The sequence below is a fragment of the Lepisma saccharinum genome, chromosome 19 (genome assembly GCF_977018435.1).
Source record: "Lepisma saccharinum chromosome 19, izLepSacc3.1, whole genome shotgun sequence".
Classification (NCBI taxonomy): domain Eukaryota; kingdom Metazoa; phylum Arthropoda; class Insecta; order Zygentoma; family Lepismatidae; genus Lepisma; species Lepisma saccharinum.
The window spans coordinates 4,956,017-4,983,232 of record NC_139247.1 but is presented as its reverse complement, the minus strand read 5'-3'; the positions used below and the strand labels follow the sequence as shown (position 1 = coordinate 4,983,232).

Here is a 27,216-nt window from a genome sequence, read left to right as displayed (position 1 = left end):
CCAGTTGTAAGTTACTTAAGAAGAGGACAGAGTACTTACTGTATTCACATAACATCTCTAAAGTATTGTTGATGTTTCATTCCTGGCTCCTCTATTACTTATGATTGTCTGACATACTTGAATGTTGGGAACCTTGTTTAAGAAGTTTAATTTTAAAGCAGAGACATTTTAAATGTGCAGATGTGTATGAAAACATGTAGTATTTGTTGTGGAGATGGAAGTTATTTTGAGAAGTGGGGTCCCTAGGTTTTCACAGGAAATAAAATTTTGACATTTCACTTCCTAACAGCACAATGAAAAGAAACAGTAGAAAAAAGAGAATTTCAGATGAACAAGAATACATTTTCTGCAAACTCTTATGGCACCCAGAATAAACTGCTATGTGCAAACAATCACACAAAGTTGAAAATTGCTAGGTTGTCACAATTAAATGTTTTAAGCAATATCAGAAAATCAACATTAGCACCTATTCCGAAACATCCATTCTATAAAAACCTTGACATGTATGCTAGGCACTTGAACGTAAGTACCTCAAAAGACCATTCTTAGAGAAAATAATAATTTGTTCGATATTTTACAAATAAAAATTACATTTTTCAAAAACTTTGAAAATTGTTCTGTCCCTGTTTTCCTCCTGTTAGCAAATTGCAGAGATAGTACCTAGGAAGCTGATCAACTGCAAATGATTGTTAGCCCAACCTTGCTTTTTTAAATAGTACAATTTTTTAAAGGTCGGTATTGCTGCTACAACCATTTTTCTTCATCTTCCTCTAAGAGAACCAAAGCCTAACCTAACCACCATAGTTTATTACTACCCCAAAAAGCTACCAGCCAATGGCAATGCTTGAAACAGTTGTAGCAGCAATCACTACCTTTTTTTAAAATTATCAACCAGCAAACATTTTTTCAATTTAACTTTTAAACTTTCATCGAGGTTCCAAGTGCACATTCAAAAATTGTAAAACAAAAAACTTTTCCTACAAAAGTTGTATGAAATTAAGATACATATCAATGAGGTATCACTAGACTATTAATATTGAAAATTTTGATGAACGCTCTTTTTTGGGCACCACACATTCCAAATGTCACCTATTCACACATATTATTAAAATTATATGGATAGTTTCCAGACTTTAATATCCATTTCAAAATTATTAGTTTGTGAAGAAGTTAGATTCACCTGGTGTATTTGTTTTATTACAATAAATACGATGGGAGAAGGTATTTAAGCATCTTTTATTATCTATTTATTTCTGCTTTCAATGTATGCATAAGAAATAGTTTCTAATTCAACAAAGATGTTCAACTAATTTTCCAGTTGAAATCAACCACTTCATTACTATCCAGTGACACACCCAAGGAACAAAATGTAAGGTAAATTCTTACATGGATCACACAATATTTACTACATAGCATAACTTCATTGAGAGATAATTCAATAACTTTGACTAACTCTTCAACACAAAAACTTGTTTCATCCAATGCAATGTAAAATCACATGCAACATTAAAAATAAAAATAAAAAGTAGTCTAAGGATCAAAATTAGAACCTGAACATTGACACAAGTGTATTTCATACAGCATTTCATAGTGCAAATTTAAGGTAATTCGCCTTCTACAATCAATATAAAAGTAAACACAACATAAGAAGGAATATTTATAACTACAATACTTAGAACAGCATTAAGAACTACTTACAGTTACTTAAATTTTTGTAATTTTATATTTAAAAAATAAATAACATATATTTCAAATTATATAAAATACTACTAAACTCCAGATATATATTTTCCTCAAAGATGACCTAATCATTCAGTAAAAGAATAGAAAGCAGAAAATCCTCAACGGCAAACCACTTCTTTACTGATGAGATTTTCTCTGGTAAGCAATCGCATGTTTCTGAGCTTTCAAGAGCTCATTCAACCCTGAAAATGAGAGTGGCATTAGCTCTGGGAATCTTGTAAGAATACCAGGTCCTGACTTGGCTATTATCCCAACAGAATCTTTCATTACTCAGAGCTAGGAGAGCTTCAAGAATTATATTATTATATTATTTTAATGTTGTTCACCGTAATGTGCAACATTTTCACACATGAAGAGTGCATTGTTTCCAAATGGAACATTCAGATAGACACTAAACATCAATGGCCACATCTATACAACCACAACACGAAGATCAAACCTTTTTGTGCTAAAATCGAGTTAATCATAACAGGAAAAATGACACACAAAATACATTCACATTTTCCATAGGCTTACATTGAGCTCCAGTCAAGAAGCTGGATATATGTGAGAAATGAAATTACTTTTGCTGTATGCATGTTAGCAAAGGTTCTTAAAATCTGATATGCAAGTTGTACTCTGCATATATCTATGACAGATGTTTCCTTGAAGCCCTTTGCACATCTTCATATATTGTCTGAGTCCACACCTACTAAAATATGTTTTATTATGACCTACTCTTGATGTGAACACGTTGTGTATGACTTCTCAGATAAGATTTAATAGGAAACTTCATACCACATGCTTCACATTCAAAAGGCTTTTCAATAATTTGGTGTGCATGTCTGCAAATTTTTACGTGACTTTGAAGAGAGGATCTACGATTGAATGTTCTATTACATGAGTTGCATGCAAATGGTCTTTCTTTAGTGTGAATCTTTTTATGCATCCCCAGATAGGTCTTATTACAAAATGTTTCTCCACATTCTATACACACGCAACGTTGTTCACCTGTGTGACTTTTCATGTGAAATTTTAGGTAAGACTCTCTATGAAATGACTTTCCACATACACATTTATACAAATATGTTTTTTCAGTATGTGTCTTCTCATGTTGTTGCAACACAAACTTCCTTGTAAATTTTCTTCCACAAATATTACAAGGGTACAGTACATTGCAAGTGTGCGTGTTCATATGAATAGGCAAATAGCCTTTGTTTAAAAAGCTTGCTCCACAAGTATCACAGCAATATCTTTTCCGTGAATCAGAATGTACCTTTAAATGTTTGGAAAGCAATCTCTTACTGCTACATTTTTTCCCACAAACATTACAGCAAGTAATAACTGCACTGTGCACATTAAGTTGATGACACTCTAAATATTTAGAATTTTTAAATGCTGCAGCACATATATTGCATTCATAATCTCTTGTTTGAACATGTACATCTTTTTTATGCCTGTTGAGCTTAAACCTTTCTAAGAATGATTTGTTACACTCAGTGCATTTGTATGTACCTTCTTTTTTCAAATGAACTCGATCCATGTGTCGTTTTCTGTCACAATGTTGGGAGAACCATTTATCGCAAAGTGAACATGAATAAGGCTTCTCTTTCGTGTGACAACGCATGTGGATTTGCAGAGTTGATTTTATTCTAAATACCTTTTGGCACACATTGCAGTGAAATGGCTTGTCACCTGAGTGTGTATTAACATGTGATTTCAGGGCATCTTTGCCCTTGCATGATTTGCCACAAATACTGCAGATGCAGGACTTGTGTGTAAAGCATGGTGGATGATGTTTCAATGTATCATGATTAACAAATGACTTCAGGCACACTGGGCAATTGTATTTTTTCACACCAGTGTGCCTCCATTGGTGATCATCACACAAATTCTTTGTCTTGAATGATTTACCACACAAAGAACACGAATATGGTTTGATATTTAAATGAGTTAACAAGTGACTTTCCAGACCAAACTTGTATCTGAATTTAGTCTTGCATATGGTACACGAAAATGGCTTTTCATCTGTGTGAATCATCATGTGTCTTCTGCATGTTGATTTACTGCTGAAAGTTCTATCACACAAGCTGCATCTGAGAGGGTTGCTTGTAGATTTGGTTACTGCATGATACAGAGAGTGGGATTCCGGTGACAAGTTCTTGACATCATTTGAAAAGGAGATGTAGTTGGAGAGAAGACTTTTCAAATCAACTTTGTTGTCAAGTCCATCTTCATTTCTGAAGTCTTCATTCCTAAAAATCAAAGAGAAAAGAAAAATAACCACATGTCTCCAATGCAAACCAAATATGTACAAGAATTTTTTTAATGTATATTTTTACATATCTAAATGTATTTTAAACTAGGATTGTCAAGAATGCATGCTGAATTTTCTTTTACATTAATTCAAAAGTGTATACCATACTGTGTAGCATAGCAAAGCACAATATCATAGTGGGGAACACAGTTTTATACTCTGATACAAAAATCACAGCCAAATGTATTAGGTCAGTAAACCTATAAAAAGCCTCAGAAAACAGCGACGTGGGGCTCACTTCCCTGTAAAAGAATGGAACCCACCAGTGAAACATCAGAATCGACACCAGGCCAATTCCAGTCTAAGCTTGGATTCTCTTCAAATACCATATTTATACCATAACTTGATCTCTAATTAATTTTCTCTGACAATGTGACCAATATCCACAGTGTGTTCCCAAGACAACCTGCCTGTTCTCTCAAGAACACTAGTTTGCATCAATAATAGTTTCAAAATTAAATTGAAAGAAATGCTTCTACAGAAACAGCAGCAGAACAGTAGCACATACTAGAAGTAAACTGGCACTCAACAAACGACAAAACACTGTAACAAAACTGTAACTATTGGAATTTTATTACTATCTTCAAATTATTATTGTTATTATTTACTTAAAGGCAACTTTATGTTAACATTCACATTTATAGTTTTTTCCTCTTGCATTTGTATATTTTAATATTTTTCGTTCTTTCACTTTTATTATTTTATGACTAATATTACTGTAATGAGTATATTCGTAGTTGTAGGTAATGTGAAATTCTTTATTCCTCTTTAGTGTAATCAAGCTTTCCAGCTGTATTCATATATTATCATATTATATTATATACACTTATATTTGAAGGGCTTGAGTGTAAAACATGGTAAGTGACATTTTGGCCATTTTTGAGTTACAAAGTAAAATGTGCCATCCTTCAATTTTCGAGTGAAATTGCCATGTCATACAATTTGCATTGGACTCAGTGAAGCGTTGTGAAATTGGTAAACACAACACAAAAACTATTTATCTACAGTATTGGTTCTGATAACATTTTTTTCTTAATGAACTCAGAAATTACCAAAATCTCACTTACCATGTTTTACACCTGAGCCCTTCGTTTCTTATGTAGCTCATGACAAGGGTTACGTGGTAGAGCAGCCTATATCTGAACCTTGCCTGCTAAATAAAGGAATTATTATTATTATTATTATTGAGAAGCTCTAATTTTCATTTTCCGTTCCCTTACAAAGGCTTATGGAAGTTGAAAGGTCTCTGCACTTTAGCTTCATGCCTGCACAATGCACCTCAAGGTTTCCTACCTTGCTTGCTTAATGCCAGTGTTGCCAGTGTATGTGCATTATCAATGCCTGTAATTTTTTTGTGTATGGGTGTCAAGGGTTTTTTTTTATAAATACTATGATCTATAAGATGTTAGTGACAATATTTTTTTTTTTAAACCAATCTACATGTTTTTCACATTTGATATCTTTGACAAAACCTATAGAATGTAGCTTTCTTTCATCACGTTCTAACAGTGTTACTTCCATTCTTCTATTACTTCTAAACTGAAGCATGATGGGAAAAAAACTAAGTCAACATTTGTCAAACTCCACAAAATGACATTTTAATACCAAAAAGTTACTGAAAATGTAAATGACAATAAAAAAAAAACATAGATACATAGATTTATTTCATCCATGAATCACATTTGCATTTTCATGCTGGATATTGGACATGTAAGTCAAACATTACAATATACTAATACAATGAAATATAATAATGTACGAGGGTCACTATTTATATTTTGAGCCTTGGCAACACTGATTGAAGTTAGGCGCGATTTGACGTTTGCACGGAATCGTGTGGCATTATTGACCATAACGTACTTCAAATCTTTTGTCAATAGCTTCATTTGTGTTGTTTATGTTGCCTTGGAGATTGCGCGACAACAATAAAATGGAATTAACTCGTGAACATTTTCGTGCGATGATTTTTTACGATTTTTGACGTGGATTATCAAGACAAGAGTGCATCGATCAACTTACTTCCACATTTAGCGATGAAGCCCCATCCTTTGCCACTGTGAAACGCTGGTATAACAAATTTAATCGTGGCCGCCATTCGCTCACCGACGAGATTCGCGAAGGTCGTCCAAAATCAGTTGTTGTTCAAGAAAACATTGATGCTGTGCAAAACCTAATACTGAAAGATCGTCATGTGACATACTGTGAGATTGAGGCAACCATAGACATTAGTTCCACCAGCATATATAAAATATTACATGATCATTTAGCTGTGAGAAAGGTATGTTCTCGTTGGATCCCACACAATTTGACAAAAACTCAAAAAGACGCTCGCGTCAATTGGTGCAAACAAATGCTCAATAAATACAATCGTGGTGCTTCAAAAGACGTATATAAGATTGTAACAGGTGACGAATCATGGATATATGCATATGAGCAGGAACGTATACAGCAGTCGACTGTATGGGTGTTTCAAGATGAACCCAATCCAACAAAAGTTGTTCGCGCTTGAAGCACATCAAAACAAATGGTCGTCTGTTTTTTCTGGAAAACCGGTCATGTGGCAACTGTGCCTTTAGAGGAACGTAGAACGGTCAACTTTGAATGGTACACAACAATTTGTTTGCCAGAGGTCTTCGGTCAAATACGGCAAACAAACAAACGCTGTCTGATCATTCTTCATCAAGACAATGCCAGCTGTCACACATCTTGTCTAACAACCGACTTTATGAACAGTCAAAAAATCGAATTGATGGGTCATCCGCCGTACAGTCCTGATTTGGCACCCAATGACTTCTTCTTGTTCCCGAATGTCAAGAATAAATTGCGTGGACAACGATTTTTGTCGGCGGAAGACGCCGTTGATGCGTTCAAAAACCATATTATGGAGGTGTCTCAAGAAGATTGGAAAAACTGCTTTGACAAATGGTTCGAACGAATGCAAAAGTGTATTGACCATAAAGGAGAATACTTCGAAAAACAATGCCAAATTCCTGTTTTTTCATTGTTAGGCTCAAAATATAAATAGTGACCCTCGTAATATACAATGAAATGATACCTTAGCCTATTACAGTTTTATGCTTGGAGGTGTGTACTCATATTAGCTATACTGTCTGTACATAAAAGTAACACCAGTAAGACATGTTAAAGTTACAATATAATATACTATTCTGTAATGGATTAAAACATTAAATATTGAGTGATAATATAAAGGTAAGACTAATAACATTATAAAATGATACTAAAATTGCACTCATGTAATATAACAGGTACAACATGTGAGATTGGATCCAGGACTCTTGTGGATAAATCCAAGAACCTCCAATCCATCAATCCACAAGTGAGTTGATGGATTAGACGTTCAAAAATTCACTCACTGAGTAAAAGCAATGGTACAACAGATGATTTCTTAATTTCTTTTTGAATTTGGCTACTGGTTCAATAGTTTTTATGTGATCTGGTAACTTGTTGTATAGGTGGATGCCTGTGGATTTTGGAGCTTTTTCAAATAATGTTGTGTTATGCATTGGATGCTTTGATGAATGAAAGTGTCCAATTTGTGTGAAATGAAAGAAAGCTTGTAACATCAAGAACAAGATCCACATGGTAGGTAATGACACCACTACTTTGCGACAGAAAATTAAGTTATCTGTTCTTTTCCCCTGAACCTTCCATTACAGTCGTGGAATCAGGATTCGACCCGGAAGTAATTACAAAAGAAATTATCTTTTGAGGTGTTGTTCATCTACTTCAGGATAACTTATAGCCAGAAAGCTAACACCGTACCTCTTGGGAAAATCTAAATACGTAGGGCACAATAAAGGGGTTTCTCATGAATATTATGAAGAATACTTTTTACCACAATACTTTATCAGAAGGTTATTCAGCAGTAGCTGAAATGTGATACATTTCAATGTATGAAGGTATAACTGAGCGTAAAGTCCAAATTCTAGAAGTACATAGTTGTGCATAAGTCAGTTGACAGATGGAACAAATGACAGAATGCGGAAAGAGTTCACTGATAGTAATATTTCGTGATCACCGATAGATTAGGGATGCCATGCGATTTTTCTGTGTGTGAAATGGTTAAGGACATGGGGTACTCCTCAAAACCGGCACACGTAGCATGTTTGGGTGAACTGAATTTTGAGTCATCCTGTATTACTGTGAAAAATATAGTGGAAACTTATGTGCTGGCATGTTGTAACATGAATGCTTTTAAATATTTTAAGTCTAACATGAATGCTTTTAAATATTTTAACTCTATGTGGAAATATAAATATCTATGAGCATCAGCATAACCTGGCCGAGTCAAGGGAAAAAAAAGAAAGTTTGACATTTATGATACGTACGAGTTAATGGTACTTTTGTTTCATTAAAACTATTATTTTTTTCGAAAAACGATTTTTTTAAACTGAAAAACGAAAAATCGATAAATTTCATTTTCGAAAATTGAAATTTTTTTTTGTCGAAAACTGAAATTTTTTTTTTGTCGAAAATCGAAAAACATTTTTTTCGAAAAGGCCATCCCTAGTTTAAATATCTATCTTCAAGATAACAAGTACCGGCCCCCGTGGCGGAAAGGTTAGGAAATCGCGATACGATGCCAGGTGTCCTGGGTCCGAATCCCAGCCTGGGCATGGATGTTTTCAAGTGCTTATTCATCAATTTCATCATATCATCACTCATCTCCATCTTCGCAAATAAGCAAAAAGTGGTGCAAGATGTGAAGTAAAGTAAAGGAAATCAATGAAGACACAATTATGACCTTGTAACTTTGTTACATTTTTCTTTAACTTGACATGTTTGTAAAGAATTATTTGTAATGTACACAGGGCTTAAGTTTTTAATCGTTTTCACTGATATTTAGCTCTTATGGATTAAAATAGTTATAATTTCAAACCAAGAAGAAGACATATTTGCAATATCAACCATAAAATAATTTGTTTTCATCAAAGTCACACATATCATAAATACAAAAGTTAATTAAATTACAAATACGTTATTAGGTCCACCATAAAAAATATAACTTTTATAATGCGCATTACAGATTTATGAAAGAAATAGTTTATAAAAAAACAAACTAAACTGTTCAAAATAATTTATATTGCTTTAACCAATGTGATATAAAATCAAATGCAAAATTTAAAAAAAAAATCCGATTATCAAAATTAGAACCTGATCTTGAAACAGATGCATTTTTTTTATTTCATACATCATTTCTTAGTGCAAAATTCAGGTAATTCACTGTGTACAACAAATACAGAAATAAACACAAAATATAAAAAGGAATATTTTTAACTGGAATATTACATTTCTTGGACACCTACAACACACTTACTTACTTTGTTATGATTATGTATAATAGAAAAATAATATATTTTCCTCAAGGACTTTTTGGTAAATTAATAGAAAGTAAAGAAAATCCTCAAAGGCAAATCAATTGAATGCTTTTGACATTTTCTTAGCATATTAGCAAGGTCACTTCTGCATATGATTCTAAGCTTTCAAGAGCTAATATCATCATCATTCAATACCTGAATATGAGAGTGGCATTAGCTTGTTGATTTGGTGTTTTTTTTTTTTAAAGTCCACTTTATGCACAGTAAGGCTAATTGGGACTGGACCTACAGTTTTAAAGTGGGATCCGAACCACTATGTACCTCCACCGGGTATCGAATCCGGGACCCCTTGATTACAAGGTGACGGCGATACCACTGCGACATCGAGGAGGCCCTGAGTGGCATTAGCTGACGGGGCTATTACCCAAACAGAATCTCATTACTCAGAGCTGGGAAAGCTAAAAGGGTTATTTCACTTGAACACAATCTTACATTGAAGTTATTTCATTTGTGAAGATTGGAGAGTTTCCAATTGTGGCAAACTACCGAACATCAACAGGATCATTTTGAGACTCCTGACACAAAGGTTAAAACTTGTTATGCAGCCCCTACAACAACTAAAGGGAAAATGTCAAACAACAAAACCTATTGACATAAACTTTAATTGAAGTCTGGGAAAAAGCTCCACTCTTGCTATATGCAGGTTAGGAGAGAATATTTTGAACAAACTGATGAAAGCTGTTAAACCTGATCTGCATATACGTGGGCCAGTCAAAAAATTAGTTGCACATCCCCCTCAAAAATTTTGGTGCAGGGATATTTTCCTGTAACGAGTTGGCAACACTGCAGACATGTATCTGTGGCAAGAGGGTGAAACTGCACAGAAATTTATCAGCAGGTGCACGAAGTGTATGGTGAAAATGCAATATCGCGTCAAGCTATCGAAAGGCATTGTGCTCCTGCATGACAATGCGAGACTGCATGTGGCAAGCCTAACGTCCGATCTTCTGCACAAGTTTCGGTGGGAAGTGTGGGATCATGCCCCTTATAGCCCAAATCTTGCACCTTGTGATTTCCATGGTTTCGGACCCATGAATGAAGGACTTGCAAAGCGACGATATCATTCGGATGATGAGGTGCAATCTGCAACCCGTCAATGGTTATCGGATGTTGGACATGACTTCTCCGCAGCAGGCATAGACAAACTTGTGACACACCTCGACAAATGTTTAAATAAATGAGGTGATTACATCGAAAAGTAGCTTCTGTATGGAACTTTTATGTGCAAATAAAAGTTTCATTAAAGTTCGCTCCTGGTTTGTTTTCTCATGCTGTGCAACGAACTTTTTTGACTGAAAAGCTTGCTCCAAAAATCTCACAGCAATATCTTTCCCGTGAAGCAGAATGTACTTTTAAATGTTCGTAAAGCAATCTCTTACTGCTAAATTATTCCCACAAACATTTCTGCAAGTAATAACTGCACTGTGCACATTAAGTTGATGACTCTCTAAATATTTAGAATTTTTAAATGCTGCAGCACATACAGGGTGGCGCACGAAATGATACCCCATTTACTTTTTGAATGAAATTAATATTTATGTATTAATTTTAAAATATTTTTTTCCTAGGAAACCTTAATCCATGGAGATTTACTGCCAGAGGCTGTAGTTCACTGAATCTTCACTGTGGCGCTAGCAGTCCAGTGTAGCGGCATGGCTGACAAGGGAAGGCTCACGCCAGAACATCGTGCAGCAATAGTGTTGTTGTTCGCGGAAACCAAAAGCATTGTTGGTGCACAGAGACATTTCCGTGCCAAATTCAACACACGTTGGGCTCCAAGCAAGAGAACAATTCACAAACTCCATGAACAACTGCGGGTTCAAGGGACTAATGTCCCTTGACTTGGAACCGAAACGGCCGCAAGTGAATAGTGTCCGTACGCCGGAAAACATCGAAAGTGTACGGGTTGCTATGCAAAGAAGCCCCAGTAAGTCCTGTAGAAAAGCAGCTACCCAACTGGGTATATCGAGATGCTCTCTGCAAAGAATTCTCAAAAGTGATCTTCACCTGGACCCCTATAAAATAACAGTTGTGCAGAAACTGACACCAGAAAAGATTCAGCGGAGACTGGTATTCGCTGAATGGGTTGAGAGACATATGGATGTTATCAACAATACGTGGTTTTCGGATGAGGCTCACTTTCACTTGGACGGAGTGGTGAATAGACAAAATATGCGATTTTGAGCTACCGACAATCTGCAAGTGCTCCATCAAAAGGAAAGCCATTCTCCCAGGATTACAGTGTGGGCCGCTATTTCAACGCATGGACTCATTGGACCATTCTCTTTCGATGAAAATGTTAACAGTGAGCGTTACCTGGACATGCTTCGTAATCAATTTATTCCTCAGCTCCTTGTGAAGGATTTGCCATTTAACACACAATGGTTTATGCAGGATGGTGCAAGACCGCATACTGCCATTGTGGTCTTGGATTTCTTGCACGAGATCTTCAACTTCCGCGTCATTTCAAACAGGTTTCCAGAACGCTTTAATGGTGGTCAGTATTGGCCTCCCAATAGTCCAGACCTTAATCCCTGTGACTATTTCCTGTGGGGATTCCTGAAGGAAAGGATTTTTCCAAAACATCCAGAAAATCTCATGGATTGAACATTAATTATGCAAGTTTTCTCTGAAATTACAGAAGACATGTGTCGGAGGGTGATCAATAACCTAACTTCGTTTGACTACAATTGTGCAGTGCATTGTGGTCATATTGAGCATGTTTTGCATTGAAACATTTTTCCACATTGCTATGTTCACTGCAATGTATGTTTTTTTGAAAAATGTTGCTTACTAAAGTTTTTACACTAAAAACAAATGGGGTATCATTTTGTGCACCACCCTGTATATCGCATACGTAATCTCTTGTTTGAACATGCACATTTCTTTTATTCTTGTTGAGCTCACAATTTTCTAAGAATAATTTGTTCCATTCAGTGCATTTGTATGTACCTTCTTTTTTAAAATGAACTCGATCCATGTGTCGTTTTCTGTCATAAAATAGGAAGAATGATTTATCACAAAGTGAACACAAATAAGGCTTCTCTTTCGTGTGATAGCTCATGTGATTCTGCAGATATGTTTTTGTTCTGAATACCTTTTGGCACACACCACAGTGAAATGGATTGTCACTTGAGTGTGTAATAAGATGTGACCTCAGTACACTTTTGCCCTTACATGTTTTGCCACACATGCTGCATATGTAAGGCTTTTGCGTAAAGCACGGTGCATGATGTTCCAATGTATGGTGGTTAACAAATGACTTCAAGCATACGGGGCAGTTGTATTTCTTCACACCAGTGTGCCTCCATTGGTGCATATCACACAAACTCTTTGTCATGAATGATTTTCCACACACAGAGCATGGATATGGTTTGATATTCTAATGAGTTAACGTGTCATTTGTCAGACCAAACTTGTATCTGAATTTTGTATTGCATTTGGTACACGAAAAAAAGGTTTCTCATCTGTGTGAATCATGATGTGTCTTTTGATGTGTCTTTTGCATGCCTTTTTAGTGGTGAAAGTTCTATCACACAAGCTACATCTAAGAGGGTCGCTGGTGGAATTCCTTATTGCTTGATACAGAGAGTGGGATTCTGGTGTCAAGTTCTCCACATCACTTGAACACAAAATGTAATTGGACAAAATACTTTTCAGATTAACTTTGTTGTCAAGTCCCTGTTCATTTCTCAAGTCTTCATTCTGACTGAAGTTCCTAAAAATCAAAAAGAAAATAAAAATAATCCAATGTCTTCAATGCAAACCACACATGTACAAGACCTTTTAAAGTATATTTTTACACTTCTAAATGGATTTTAAACAGGCATTGCCTAGAATGCAAGCTGGATTTTCTTTACATTAACTCAAAAATGTAAATTACAACATCATAGAGGGAGAACACAGTTTTATTCTGAGATACAAAAAGGAAAGGCAAGTGCATTGGGTACTGGATCAGAAAACAATAGACATTGCCAGAGAAAACCATGTTGTAGGACTGGTTTCTCTGTAAAAGTATGAAATGCACCAATGAAACATCAGAATCCAGAGTTGGTGAATCCCAGTCCACAGCCTAAGCTGTACCTGTTATCAAGCACCATATTTATACTGCATCTTGGTCTTGACTTAATTTTCCGTGATGATGCGACACATGTATGCCTCCAAAACAATTTGATTCTTCTCCTGAGAGCACTTGTTTGCAGGGGAAAGATTCAATTCCTATTTTTTGATTCCTTTACAACAGGCTTTGGCTTCTTGTGTAGGCTGACAGGTTATCTGTGTACTCTGAGCTTCATGCTTGAACAATGCACTTCAAAGTCTCTTGCCTTGCTGTGTGTAATCTAATGATGTGTGAGTTTTATGTGGATTGTTGATAAATACTATAAATTTTATCAGGCATATATTTTTTCTTCCTTAAATAATTTAAATGTTTTTCACATAATTTGAAGACTTTAACAAAACCTGTAGAATCTTAGAATCTTACTTCCCCCTCTCACACACGCAAAGGAGAATGATCAGTACATAAACCAGTCTTTAAATTCTTAAAATAATTTACTTGAATTCTGGTTTAGAATTTTGTTTAATAGTCTGCATAATACATGATGAGGAATTAGGCATCCAGTAAACCTAACGTATAAAAAAATTATGAGAAAAGTTTGTTACCCATGGTAAATGCAATAACATGGAGAGTGAGCCACAGATCAGACAGAAGGTTGGATAAATCAACATAGAAGAAGACACTAAACACTTAACAACACTTTCATTCAAAATACTGACTTCATATTCATCTCAAAAATAATGAAATAACTATTCCTACTATAAATATGTTGATACATAAACATACAATCGTACAAAATTATAATTCTGTATAGTTGCGGGTCCCCGATGACGCAGTGGTAGCATTTTCACCTTGTAATCTAGGGATCCCAGGTTCGATACCTGGTGGAGGCACATGGTTCGGATCCCACTTTAAACTGTAGGTTCAGTTCCGATCAGCCTTTCTTTGCAAAAAGTGGACTTAAAACACCAAATGAATGAATGAATCAATCAATGCTGTATAGTTGTAAACACAGCATCCAAATATCATTGGGTATAGTCTTAATTGAAATACTCACATATCAAATTCGAATTGTTAGGCCACTTATATACAAGAAACTTATCATTCTCAAAAACTAGTATAACCAATCACTGATGATAGCACTACTGTCAAGATATATCAAATGAGTATCATGATAAAAATAACGGAACCTATTACCTAGAAAGTACAACTGCTAAGAGCTTCTTTCTTATCCATATGGTCAGAGTGGTTAGCACATCGTGCTACCACACCAGGGGTCCTGGGTTCAAATCCCAGCCTGGGTGTTCTTTGCGAATAGCTCTTCATCAATTTCATCGTATCATCACTACACCTCCGATTTTAGGTTGTTAACCTATTTTTTTTTTCCTTTGCAGGTAAATAAGAAATAAGAAGTTACACCAGTGTTTCATTAAAAAAATGCAACAACTGATGAAGTTTTATAGAGCCTAAAATAACCTATTTTGCTTGTTAGAATCTATTTTAGGATAATGCTCCTAACTCAAACCTTTTTCTTAGGTCTATATATATTTTTAAAGATTTTTCAGGATTTTTATGTCTCAGAGATATTTGCTCTGTTTGGCACCGAAAAATTCATTGCCTAACGTGTTTGAAACATACTTTGTCAATTTCCCTCCCTCCAAGTGCATGATGATTTTTCCAAGCTCTAAACAAAGCAAAATGTCTCTCGCCACTGTTGCCTGCACAGTCCAAAGTACAAACTTCTGATCCATGTAGTCTTGCTCACTTTCGCGTCAGTTCTGTGCTTTGTGGCATTCACCCCTTGCGAAGTAACGTTCCAGCATTTAAATTTGCATCATTGATCATGTTTTTGTTGAAAGATCATTTTCAGCATACAAGATGATCCTCAGACAAAAGGCGGGGTTTGACTGTGGATAACATGAAACAGATTGTTATGTGTCAGGGTGGCCACTCTAGGACTAGGATGAAATTCAAGTATAATTCCAGTTTTCAAAGCAAACTTTCCAAGTATTCAAGAGTACAAGTAGATGTTTTCTCCATTTCAACCTTACTTATTATAGCCTCTCACCACCCTCTCCATCTCAGCCTCCAGCCTCACACAGCCTCAGCCTCAGCCTCTGACCTCCAACTTGGTCTCGGCCTCACACGACCTCAGCCTCTGACCTCAAACGCCTCAGCCTCCAAGCTCAAGGTCGACCTTCAGCCTCACATGGCCTCAGCCTCAGCCTCTGCACTCCATCCCAGCATCCAGCCTCAGTCGGCCTCAGCCTCCAAACTTCAACTCAGCCTCGCCTTCAGCCTCACAAGGCTCCTGGAGGCCTGAGGACAGTGATAGAGCATTGATATACATGTCCCAACCAGGCCCTAAGGCTAAAGATCGAGCTGCCAATGTTTGTCTCAACAACAGAATATCAACGAACAAACAAAACCCTGAATTTATAACATTTCCATGACCTACAGGCACAACACATATTAATATTTGAAAGAACTATGAGATAAGTCAATGGACAATTCATAAACAAAAAAGTTGTTTCAACCAATTCAATTTAAAATCTCATGTAAAATTACAATGCATTCAAAAAAATCTAATGAAAACATAAAATGTACTTTTATGACCATAAATTTTACAATAAGTTTTCTTTAAAAGGAACCAAACTGCTTGGGAAAAGAATGGAAATTAAAGAACATTTTCAACAACAATTACTTGAGTTGCTGTTTTAAGTCCACTTTGTGCACAGTAAGGCTAATCGGGACTGGACCTACAGTTTTAAAGTGGGATCCGAACCACTTGTGCCTCCACCGGGTATCGAACCCGGGACCCCTTGATTACAAGGCAATGACGCTACCACTGCGCCATGGGGGAGGCCCTAACAATTACTTGAATGTTGATGAGAACCTGCAAGTATATTAGCAATGCCAGTTCCCCATATGCTTCTGGGTGATTCCACGGTCAATGAACCCACAGAATCAAAAGTAAAATTTCCCTATCAAGATATCAAAACATTGAAATTTCATAATAAAAGGCCTGGATTTTATGAATATGAATTTGTATTGTTTGTTAACACTAGAACCGCAGCTGGGTTACTTTTGACCCAACTGCTATTTCTTTATTTTCCAACTTCTTTGGGTTTGAACTTGGAGTGCTATAATTGCTTGACTTTTCATCAATAAAAGTTAGTAACAAACACAAATAATTTCACTTTTCAGCAGTCAACCCCCACCCACCCCCTGAAAAAAATCCAGATTTACCTAGAACCGTGGTTGGTCACTTAAGACCCACTACTCCCATTTCGTGATTATCAATTGAGGGATGGAAATAGCGGCATACAAAAATAATCTCTTATGTATATTACATGTTTTATTTGAAATTTATCACACACAAAGTACTTTCATATGAAATATGAAGGACAAAATAGAGTATTGTGTAGTTTTACAGGGTGATGTCACATAATGAATAATAGTTTTTTTGGCTGTGCACTTTTTGCAAATGATTTTCTTACAAGCGTGACACTTCACAAACGATTTGTTTCCTGTGCAGCTTTTCTTTACTTGACACCATGTGCACTTTTCTTGTCTCTCTGGAATCTCATCAGGGATAGTGTTGCGGAAGTTTGCCATCCTCGTTGCTGCATATTTCTCAGCAAGCTCCTCTCCTAGTTGTAGAAGAGAGTCTCTTCGATTCAATTTCTTCTCATTCAATGCATTGTACACAACCCATGCACTGCCAAATCCAATAAGTTATAGAACGTGTGAACTGGCCAGCGTCTGGATGGTGCTTTCACGGAGTATTTGAGGGCCATCTGATCCACCACACCAACTACATATTTGGAGTTACTATAAAATATTACTGTGTCCAGTTTCTTTTCTTTTCTTTTTTTTTACCTGTGTCAATTTGAACGTCAGGATGCATAGTGCTGAGAATGAGAACATTTTTGTTGGTCTTTCCCTGATAGATTGTCAAAGACGTATCATTCTTCTTCAGCGCCCCTGTACTGTATAAATTATCTCTTGCATTCTTTACACAAACTGGTATTTCCCTACGAGCTCTCTTCATGGTACCAATAAGACTTGTGGTATTTGCTTTCAAAGTTTCAGAGAAAGACAAGGAGGTGAAGAAGTTGTTGCAGATTACATTTCTTCCCTTCTTCAAATAAGGTTCCATCAACCTCTTTACAACAAAATCACCAAGGCGCTCATTATTTGGCCTAGTATCATCTTTTCCTAGGTACGGGAAAGAGTTTACTATATACTTTGATTCTTTGTCTACTGCCATCCAATATTTTGCCCATACTTATCTGCTTTGGATGCCATGAACTGTGTAAATCTGCAGCGGCATTTAGAAGGGAAGAACTGCTCATCAATGGTTATATACGCTCCAGGTATATAGTGCATTGTATAGTACATTGTGCATTTGCAATGAACTCATACCAGATTTCTGTAACCAACTCAAATTTGTCTTTTTTCAGTCTTTCCGACCTTGTGGATCTAATATCAAATCTCAAGACAAAACGACCTACTGCACCAAACAAAATACAAGCAGCATTCCGATAGCATGATTATTCAATTATGACTGAGCTGTTTCAGAACTCGACTCGCCCACCTAAACTGCAGCCAAGGAGATGTTGCCAGATAGTGCACAAAACATGATATTTGATATATCTGGAGAAACAACAGTAAACGAATCCGATGCTGCACCAAGAAAATACGTTAACACACTATTTTCAATGGCGGGTCAACTATGACCCATCCGTGGTTCTAGGGGGTAGCTGAATTGCAGCAGTTCTAGGGTTAATTTGCACATAGGTATTTAAAAAGTAGATTTTTCAACAATGTTATATTTTTCAAAATGGTGCATTTTATTTGATTTTCTGATCGGTTTGCCATATGACGTGTGTTGTCATAAGTAGATAAATATTCGTCAATGTTAGTGTTTGTCATTACGATATTCAACTCTAGATTTGCATTTCACAATGCATACTTATGTGGTGGACGAGAAGGGTCCATTTAATTGCAGAGTTTCATGTTAGGTGGCATACAGTTACGGTTTGATGCGATCTCTACCATAAATTTGAGAAATCCTCACTAGATGCCTCACTAATTGTTTTCTCAAAACCAAGATACGTAATTTTTTGTTAAATACTTTTTTACAAGCTTAATTGTTTGACCAATTCTGTATTTTTGATTGTTAATTAGCATGATCAAAATTAGTACATTTATCTTATTTAATCTAGTCTTAAAAGCAGGATACTAGTGTTTCTCAATTCTGCTCTGGGTCAAGGCTAAAGGGAAGATACATCTTGCAGGCAGCAGGAGTTCAAAAATTCACGTAAGAAAGTGAAGACTTTGGGAACATTACATTTGGTTTACACTTTAATTATTAACTGTCGATGTGGAGAGATAATTGTACAGGCACCAAACGTAATCGTAGAATCATTCACACACCTTGCTAATTGTAAAAGTAATGATTATGTATGTAATACAAGCTGGAAAGTTGATGAGACACAGGTTGTTTGTAAAAGATGAATGGTTGAACGCGGCACGAAAAGGCAAGCACGGAGGTAGGAAAGAAGACAGAACGAGTCACGGACGATTGACCTCTGCAGGAATAATGATTGTTTCTGTGGTTTGATGGAATTTCGATGGACGAAACTTGGATAAGTAAACTAATGAATGTCTAAGCATGAAGTGGATGCAAGCTTCGCACAGAGTTATGTTGTAGACAGCCGGACTGACACGATTCATTCTCAAGCTGGAATGAACCGAATGCATACCACGCCGATGCATGTAAGTAGGAACTTGTTCCTCTAAGTGATCCCAAAACACGAAAGACTACACTTGGTCAGTAGTACTACTGTATCTACAAGTTGATATGATAAGCTCTTTTGTGTGTGTTGGAAAAAGTGCAAGAACATTGAATTTTCCCACCTCAGATAACGTGTATGTTACAAAATGGCAAGAGTTGCCATGACACACGGAATTCGCATACAAGTTGGTTTTGGACATTTTGCAAGTTGGTCAAGCTAAGTAATAACTCGTATTCAGTTCTGAAGAACTATACGTTTCCATTCGTGAAATTTTTAGTGTCAATCAGACCTATTTAGCCTAAGTCACGTGAAGAGAATTTACGAAGCATATGGCATATGCCTTTATGTAACCAGTATTGAGTAATCTCTCAGGTAATGGATCCTGCATGTGAACCTTACATATTTGATGTCTAATTTGCGAAGTCTGGTAATGTTTAATGCCATCTAATCATTTTATTTGTAGAAGAAATAAAGTTTGTAAGGCAACATAAGTTGTAAGAAATATCTCAACAGTTGATAAAGTATAAAACTTTCATTTTAGCAAAGGTTCATGTTAACTCCATATAACATTTGGTAAGGTAGTGTTATTTGTACACTCGAGTTCTTAAGTATTTGCACAATAATTTTTTTGACACAAACAACAAAGTTAGTTGTTATAAGCAAACCTACTTCATTATTTATGCTTTCTCTCAATAAATATTTATGTTATCAGAATGATGGAGTTGAAATTTTTCCTGCACACATATTTCATTCAGATGACATGTATTTGGGATATGTGCATGTACTAATTTGTGAAATTATTTTCCAGCTGGAGGGTTTCGTTCTCGTACTGGTTATCCGTGAGAGTGAATAGTGAAATTTTTATTATTTGTCTGTCTTTAAGGGAATTAATAAAGTAAAGAGGAAAATGAAACTGTATTACTTTGCACATATAGTTGCTCATTGTCAACTTGCATGGACATCATGATATGGTCACCCCTTGGACATAATGTTCATCCTCTGATACTTCAATGTTGACAACAAACATCCCAGTAAGTCATACACCAATTTCTAATATAGGTGCACATTCTTGATACTTTGGGATGAGTGATGTGCGATACGCAGCTTGCTGCACCAATTTGATAGAGTAAAGTTTGGCAAACAGGTAGGGGTTGATAACGTCCTTACCTATTTCATCCTGGTAGATACTATTATAATGGTTTGATTCCCATACTTTTCTTAGTGGAAAGCCATATTCTGCCAAAGTTAGAAGACAACTTGTTATACGAGGAACTCTCCGTATGTTAATACTTTGTAGAATTGATTCACTTAGATGAGTCACTTATACGTAGGGAGACAAATTTATGGTAAATAAAAACTGAGGAGAGCAGTAAATAAAATGTTAGATCAGCGGTATATACCAGCGGTGGAAAAAAAATTGGCACACACTTTTTCATTATGAGAGGAAACAACATACAAAAGAGCTATAAATTGATAAACTACTTCATTTTTATATACTGTACACATACACAAGTAGTTAGCTGTCCAACCAGAAAGAAAACGTTAACACAAAATCACTTCATTTCCAACTTGCATATCTCAAGTGATTTATTCATTGTATGTATTTAAAGGATATCCTTGCTCAGTGGCGCAGGAACGTTTTTCATTTGGGGGGGGTACAAAATTCAGCCTCCCATATATATATATTACTTCACAGGTTTCCATTCCTATGTACAGAATGAGAAGGCATGGGAAATATTCCATTTTAGAACAGCACACACGAATTTCCTGTTATTTAATGCTAAATTTGAACAAACAATTTTTATTTTTGTTTTTCTTAGAATTTATGATAATTTAAGATCAGATAATAATTCCAAAACCTATAAAGCTCTGGACCTTGTTCTGGGCTCATTTTGAATTTAATGGAACGGAAATTCAGGAGTTCGAAATGTGAAAATTGCGAACAAAGATACATCTATTCATTTTAATGCAGGTTGTGATTTAAAGGGTGTGAGGAAGATTCCCACCCCCCTCTATCTTGAGTCATTCCAACCAGGAATAATCATCTCCTACCTACTGGATACAGAAACCATATTATTGAATATGGATGTGTCCGGATGAAAATATACCAATAAGAAATTTGAATAACTCGGGAACCGTTGGTGATAGAAATATCCGGTTACGTTTCTTTGGAAGAGGGAATCATAGAATTTTATGATAAGAAAAATAAAATTGCAGTACTCACCTCAGTAGATCTCAATGTGAGCTCCTTTGGTGGCTCAACAAACATCAAGTCTGTACTCAACCTCAATCCATACGTTGCGCAATGTTTGACGTGTCACAGATGCACATGCATTGATAATTCTTTCTCATAGATCGTCCAACCCTTGCACAGGTGTTCGGTAGACAATAGTCTTGACATACCAAAAATCCACATGCAATTATTGAACATGAACGCGACAGCCCAAAGTTAAATGTGTGGTATGCTTTGACATGAGAGTCTGTAATTGGGCCTTTTATCTTTGAAGGGGCTACAGTTACGGAAGCAAGTTACCTTGAAATGTAAGAACAATATGCTGTACCTCATATACCTCATGGGTACATGTTCCAACAAGGCTCCCCCCCCCACATTATACCCATTGTGTCAAGAACTTCCTACATAACCATTTCCCTGACAATTGGATTGGGAGGGGGTCCTCTTAAATGGCCTCCAAGGTTGCCCGACTTGACTCCTCTGGACTTTTCTGTGGGGGTATGTCAAGACTATTGTCTACCAAACACCTGTGCAAGGGTTGGACGATCTATGAGAAAGAATTATCAATGCATGTGCATCTGTGACACGTCAAACGTTGCGCAACGTATGGATTGAGGTTGAGTACTGACTTGATGTTTGTCGAGCCACCAAAGGAGCTCACATTGAGATCTACTGAGGCGAGTACTGCAATTTTTTTTGCTTATCATAAAATTCTATGATTCTCTCTTCCAAAGAAACGTAACCGGACATTTCTATCACCAACGGTTGCCGAGTTATTCAAATTTCTTTTTGGTATATTTTCAACCGGACATACTTATAGAGTTCCACTTCACTTCAGATCATTTTAATGTCCCATACCTACATATAAAAATATATTTTATAAAAATCATGGAAAAGCATTTATTTGTAATATAATTAGCTGTACCTAATGACGCTGTTCAAGCACTGAAAGTACTATTATTACACATACAAAACCGAAATCCTTCAGATCTCAGAGCAAGCAAGGAAAACCATACGCTCGTAAGTTTCTTTCATTTCAATCTTTGGTGGACAATATGAAGAGCCAGCCAAGGTTTATTTTCATATGTAGTGGTATTAAATGTAGAATGTAGGTACATGCGTGTGTTTTAGGGTGACATGTCAATTCTTCGTCCTCCGTGGTGGAGTGGTTAGCATAGCGCACGCTATGATGACAAAGGTTCCGTGTTTGAATCCCGGCCTGGACATGGGTATTATTTGTATGTGTACCTTCATCAATTTCATCAGTCATCCTCATCTTCGTAATTAGCCAAAAGTGGCAGAAATGCGAAGTAAAATAAACCAAATCAATCAATCAAATATTCCCATCTCACTCAAAGATCTTGTGAATCCAATCCAAAATCAACTGAATGTGAAAGCGGGTTCAATCCAATAAACCTAACTTAACTGATTAGAGAAATCATTTAGAAGTTTTAAACCTACTTTTCCTTTCAATAAATAGACCCCCAGTGCATTGTTTTCATGCAGAAAAATTTGCAAGAAGTTGGATCAAGTCTTAAGCATCACAGTGCCCTTGGCAAGCAAACTGGCAAACCATAGAACCTGCAGTGATTCTCATTTCCCTCGTACATTCATCTGATTTTCTTACAGCTTGACTTTAGGGTTTAACTTAAAATGGCGCTGTGTTTGTGTTTCATTCGATATCAAATTAGATTTTAAGCAATTAGGGGAGACCGGGGTAATTAGAACATGGGGTTATTGGAACATGTTAATGTAGAATAATTTAAAACGAAAAGACTGGTGTAATAACATTTCATACCTATGTACCTACACTAAAACTACATGCAGAAAATTTGTTATTGGAATAACTACACAAAAGTAAGTTTTATTTGACTTTTATTATACACCTGCAAAAATGATGTGATGCATGCTTGGTATTTCTCTGCTTCTGCATATACTGGATGTGAATGAAAGAACCCTTTCAAAATTTTCTTCACCCCTATAATAAAACATAAGGGCACACATCATTTCATGTGAGTTTGGTTGTCTATGGCCAATTTGCCTGGTTTTTATAAGCAAAGTTCTTATTACCCCAAAAATTTCTGCAAATGAGTTATTAGAACATTGCGTAATTTGCTTCATTTCGCTTGGGTATACCAGACTGTACATGTAACTATTAGAAGTTTTTTCTTTACTACATTGTAGAATGGCCTGTAATCTTTCAAATAAATCATAGAACACTGATTTTCATTCACACATATTTGCTTCACAGCTAGGAAATTGAACTTTATGAAAAAAAGACGTTAACTTGGGATTTTATTTAAACAAGCATTGATAACTCCAGAAGAAGTAGAGCTATTGTGTTCAAATTTGCAGGGTAAATGGGACATTTATATATGATGTTCGTATTACCCCAACAGCAATCTAAAGCTATTCAGTTGAAATTTCTAACTTATGTTCCATTAACCCCAAATGGGGTAATTGGAACAATTTTATGGTGTCATGACAATTTTTTTTTTTTTTGGACGAGTATTTGCAATGCAGGTATGGTCATTATTTTTTTCAAAAATATGCAAAAGATGTCCTTTTAAATGGTAGAAATTTTTAAAAAATCCATCAGTAACTTTCTGAGTAATTTACAGTGGAACTTCTACAGGCTGTTTCCTGTTCTAATTACCCCGGTCTCCCCTAGTGTCTAATTCTAAGTACACCTAATACATAGGTAAAAATAAGTCCTCCACCCTCTGATAAAATCACAAATCGCACTGTTTTAATGTATAGGAAGCATTTCATTTCACATAGGAATAATATCGCGATGAGACGAGTCCAGAATTGTCACAGCCTCATTTCGTCTCTTGTGTGGTGAGGTCCTTCTCGTTCTTGTTTGTGCTTATTCTTGTCTCGGTTTCGGATCAGAAGTTATTAAAACTTTTTCTAGATTCACTTCATGCTCAGATAGGCTAATCGGGACTGGATCTACAGTTTAAAGTGGAATCCAAAGCACTGTGCATGTGGGACCCCTTAATTACAAGGCGAGATGTCTTGTCCTGACCCACGAAATGTTTAGTATAATCAACATGTACATTGTGTCACCACGTTCACAACGTACAATATCTGGACGGGTTAAAGTTGCAGTGGTGTAAGTTACTTTCCTTTTTTAAAAAAAGAGTCTGGCTCACAGCAGTTTGCTGATCAACACAACAGCTGTTTCCTTTATCACTAGACCTTAAATTGAAATCTGTTGCCAGTTGAATAAATCTCCGACTTACTTCACGTTTTCTGTTAGCAGATTGACTTATCTAGATCTGGTTTCTGTGTCTAAGTCTTTTTTTTTTTTTTTTTTTTTTTACAAAGTGACTTACACCACTGTAACTTTAACCCGTCCATCTCATTAAAAGAAAAACTTTAGTTGATAACATTTTTCTGCTTTACATTTTGTTTCAACATTGCGAACCATCGAAGTACGGAATTTTATCCTGAATAGATTAAAATGGGCAGCACAGGCTTGCAATTTCCCTACTGGATTTACTTTGCAATTACAATACAAAAAATACATGGCTAATTTGAAAAATAAATTAGATATACACTTGGTGTGTCTGAAAAAGAGATAGCATTTTAAATTTATTTTAAGCAATTTCTTCAAACATGATAACCAGAGTTTCCAACGAGATCATCTCTTACATCAAGTATCGTCTCGCTTTGATTTTGTAGAGATTTATTTCATTCTCGTCTTGAAATTTGAGAGAAAACAGATTTTTTTTGTCTTAGTAACATCTGTATTTCCAACAAATCTCTCAATACGAGGTATATAGGTTTAAGTATAATTTTACGAATACCCTCTTACAAAGTTATGAAAAATCATGAGTGAGGTACAGGAGTAGATTGTAACCCCCCCAAAGTTGGTCAGTTGTGTCTAGTCTCGTTTGTGTAAATATTTTGTTTCGGAAAATTCCATTTGGAAAATTCAAAAGAAAAGGATTTATATCTTATCTTTGAATAGATGCGACCGTTTCTTAAGAAAAGTGTACCCTCCTTAAGCAAAACAGCATTCGCCTGGAGAGTGATTTTTCTGAGAGTAGGCTAAACTTTACTGATTCCACTGTTCCACACACATTTTAAACAATTTTCATCTCCTTAAAGATGTTTCCAAGAACACAGGTCAATGAACTAAATCGTAGCAAGCACAATGTAGTAGAATAAGTTACAATGGTTTGAATTTCTGTGGTAAGGAAGATAATGGTTATGAGTTATAAACAATTTAAACTTTTTTTATTGAGCTAGTTGAAAATATGTTATTTTAACAGTAGCACCTTGCGTCTGTCAAATTATCTAAGGGGGGTACAGGAGGTACAATTAGATTTATGGATTTAGGGGGTACAGTACCCCCCTTCAAAAATTTAGGGGGTACAATGTACCCCTGTAAACCCTCCCCCCTGCCCGTTCCTGTGCCACTGTCCTTGCTGTCCAACAAATAAAAAAATCACTACTGCACATACACAAACGCATGTTGAAAATCATATGATGATAAACAAAATTCATTCATGACTGAACACAAATGACACTATTGTTTCCCTTGATGTGCGGGAACAGACTAATCTTATCGCTGCTACAGCTAGCAACTTCAATGAAACTGGAATTTGAGTAGACATTCGGGGGAAGAAAGGAATGCAGCTTGACAGGGAGCGAAGTTTTCGAACTGAGATTATGTGCATGGGAAATCCCAATTTGCAGCATCTTCCTGATGTGATCGAAGATAAAACGTTCTTCAGCTGCAAGTGGTAGGAAACTTTAGGCAAACGTATCGTTACAAAGCGACAGTTTGCACGCTCAACCTCGATTGCCGGTTTTTGCGTGTTTTCTACTTAATTTGATGATATTTCACGGTTAATTCGTGAAAAAGCATTCATTTCGTGGAAAAGCACACATTTTGCATTACTTCACGAATAAAACTCATGGATATTTCATCATTGGGGGTGTTGTTACGTGCAGAATGTTCAAAATTGCATTTTTTTTTCACATTTCGCACATCGCGAAAATTTAATGTCCCTACTTATACGGTGTCATATGAGGTGTCAAAAGGTATAATATATTAGGAAAGTAAATAAGACAAAAGTATTGGCTTGTTAAGACACAATTAATTTGTTGGAAATCACATCTTGAGACAAACGAACAATTGTTTTTATTTTATTATCTTTGTCACATTATTAGCAGAATTGTTTGCACGTGAACAAAATTTTCAAATTCTTACATCGGTGATCCTCCAATCTTGTTCCTAGCATTGCAGGCAAGATGCACAAAGGGCAAAATATGTCCATTTTGAATGTTTGAGAAAACTTTGGGGAAATATAGGTGGTACTTTTGGTTTGTAGGCAGTCCTCACCAGTCTCAGCCAGCTAGCCAGCTACCTAAACATTTTGGTCAACTCATTAAAAATAATGTACTCTTCGCAACATCTTAATTGACTGCCCTGAAAAAATTCAGTCCTGAATTCATAAATTTGGCAACATAGCACTTCAGAGTCCACAAATAGTATCCAACTTAGCAACAGTTTTTTTTTCTTTCTGAACGAAAACGCTCTTGTGAATTTCTTTCATTCTATCACATTCCATGAAGTTAGAAACCCTAAACCAGTAATATAATATGCAATTAAACAAAAATCATAAATTGGAAATACGAATGTTGATATATTTTTAAGAGTATTCGTT

The 27,216-nt window shown here is 36.0% G+C and overlaps 1 protein-coding gene across 1 annotated transcript in view; it reads right to left on the bottom strand.

Annotated features, from left to right (window-relative positions):
* Positions 1–1,217: 1,217 nt before the first annotated feature.
* The window catches only part of LOC146002793 (uncharacterized), a 157,616-nt gene continuing 131,617 nt past the window's right edge, over positions 1,218–27,216 (bottom strand). The window contains exon 4 of the mRNA XM_083140735.1: positions 1,218–3,977. Coding sequence (XP_082996861.1) covers positions 3,928–3,977 — 50 coding nt within the window. The 3' untranslated portion in view covers positions 1,218–3,927. The remainder of the gene's footprint in view (positions 3,978–27,216) is intronic.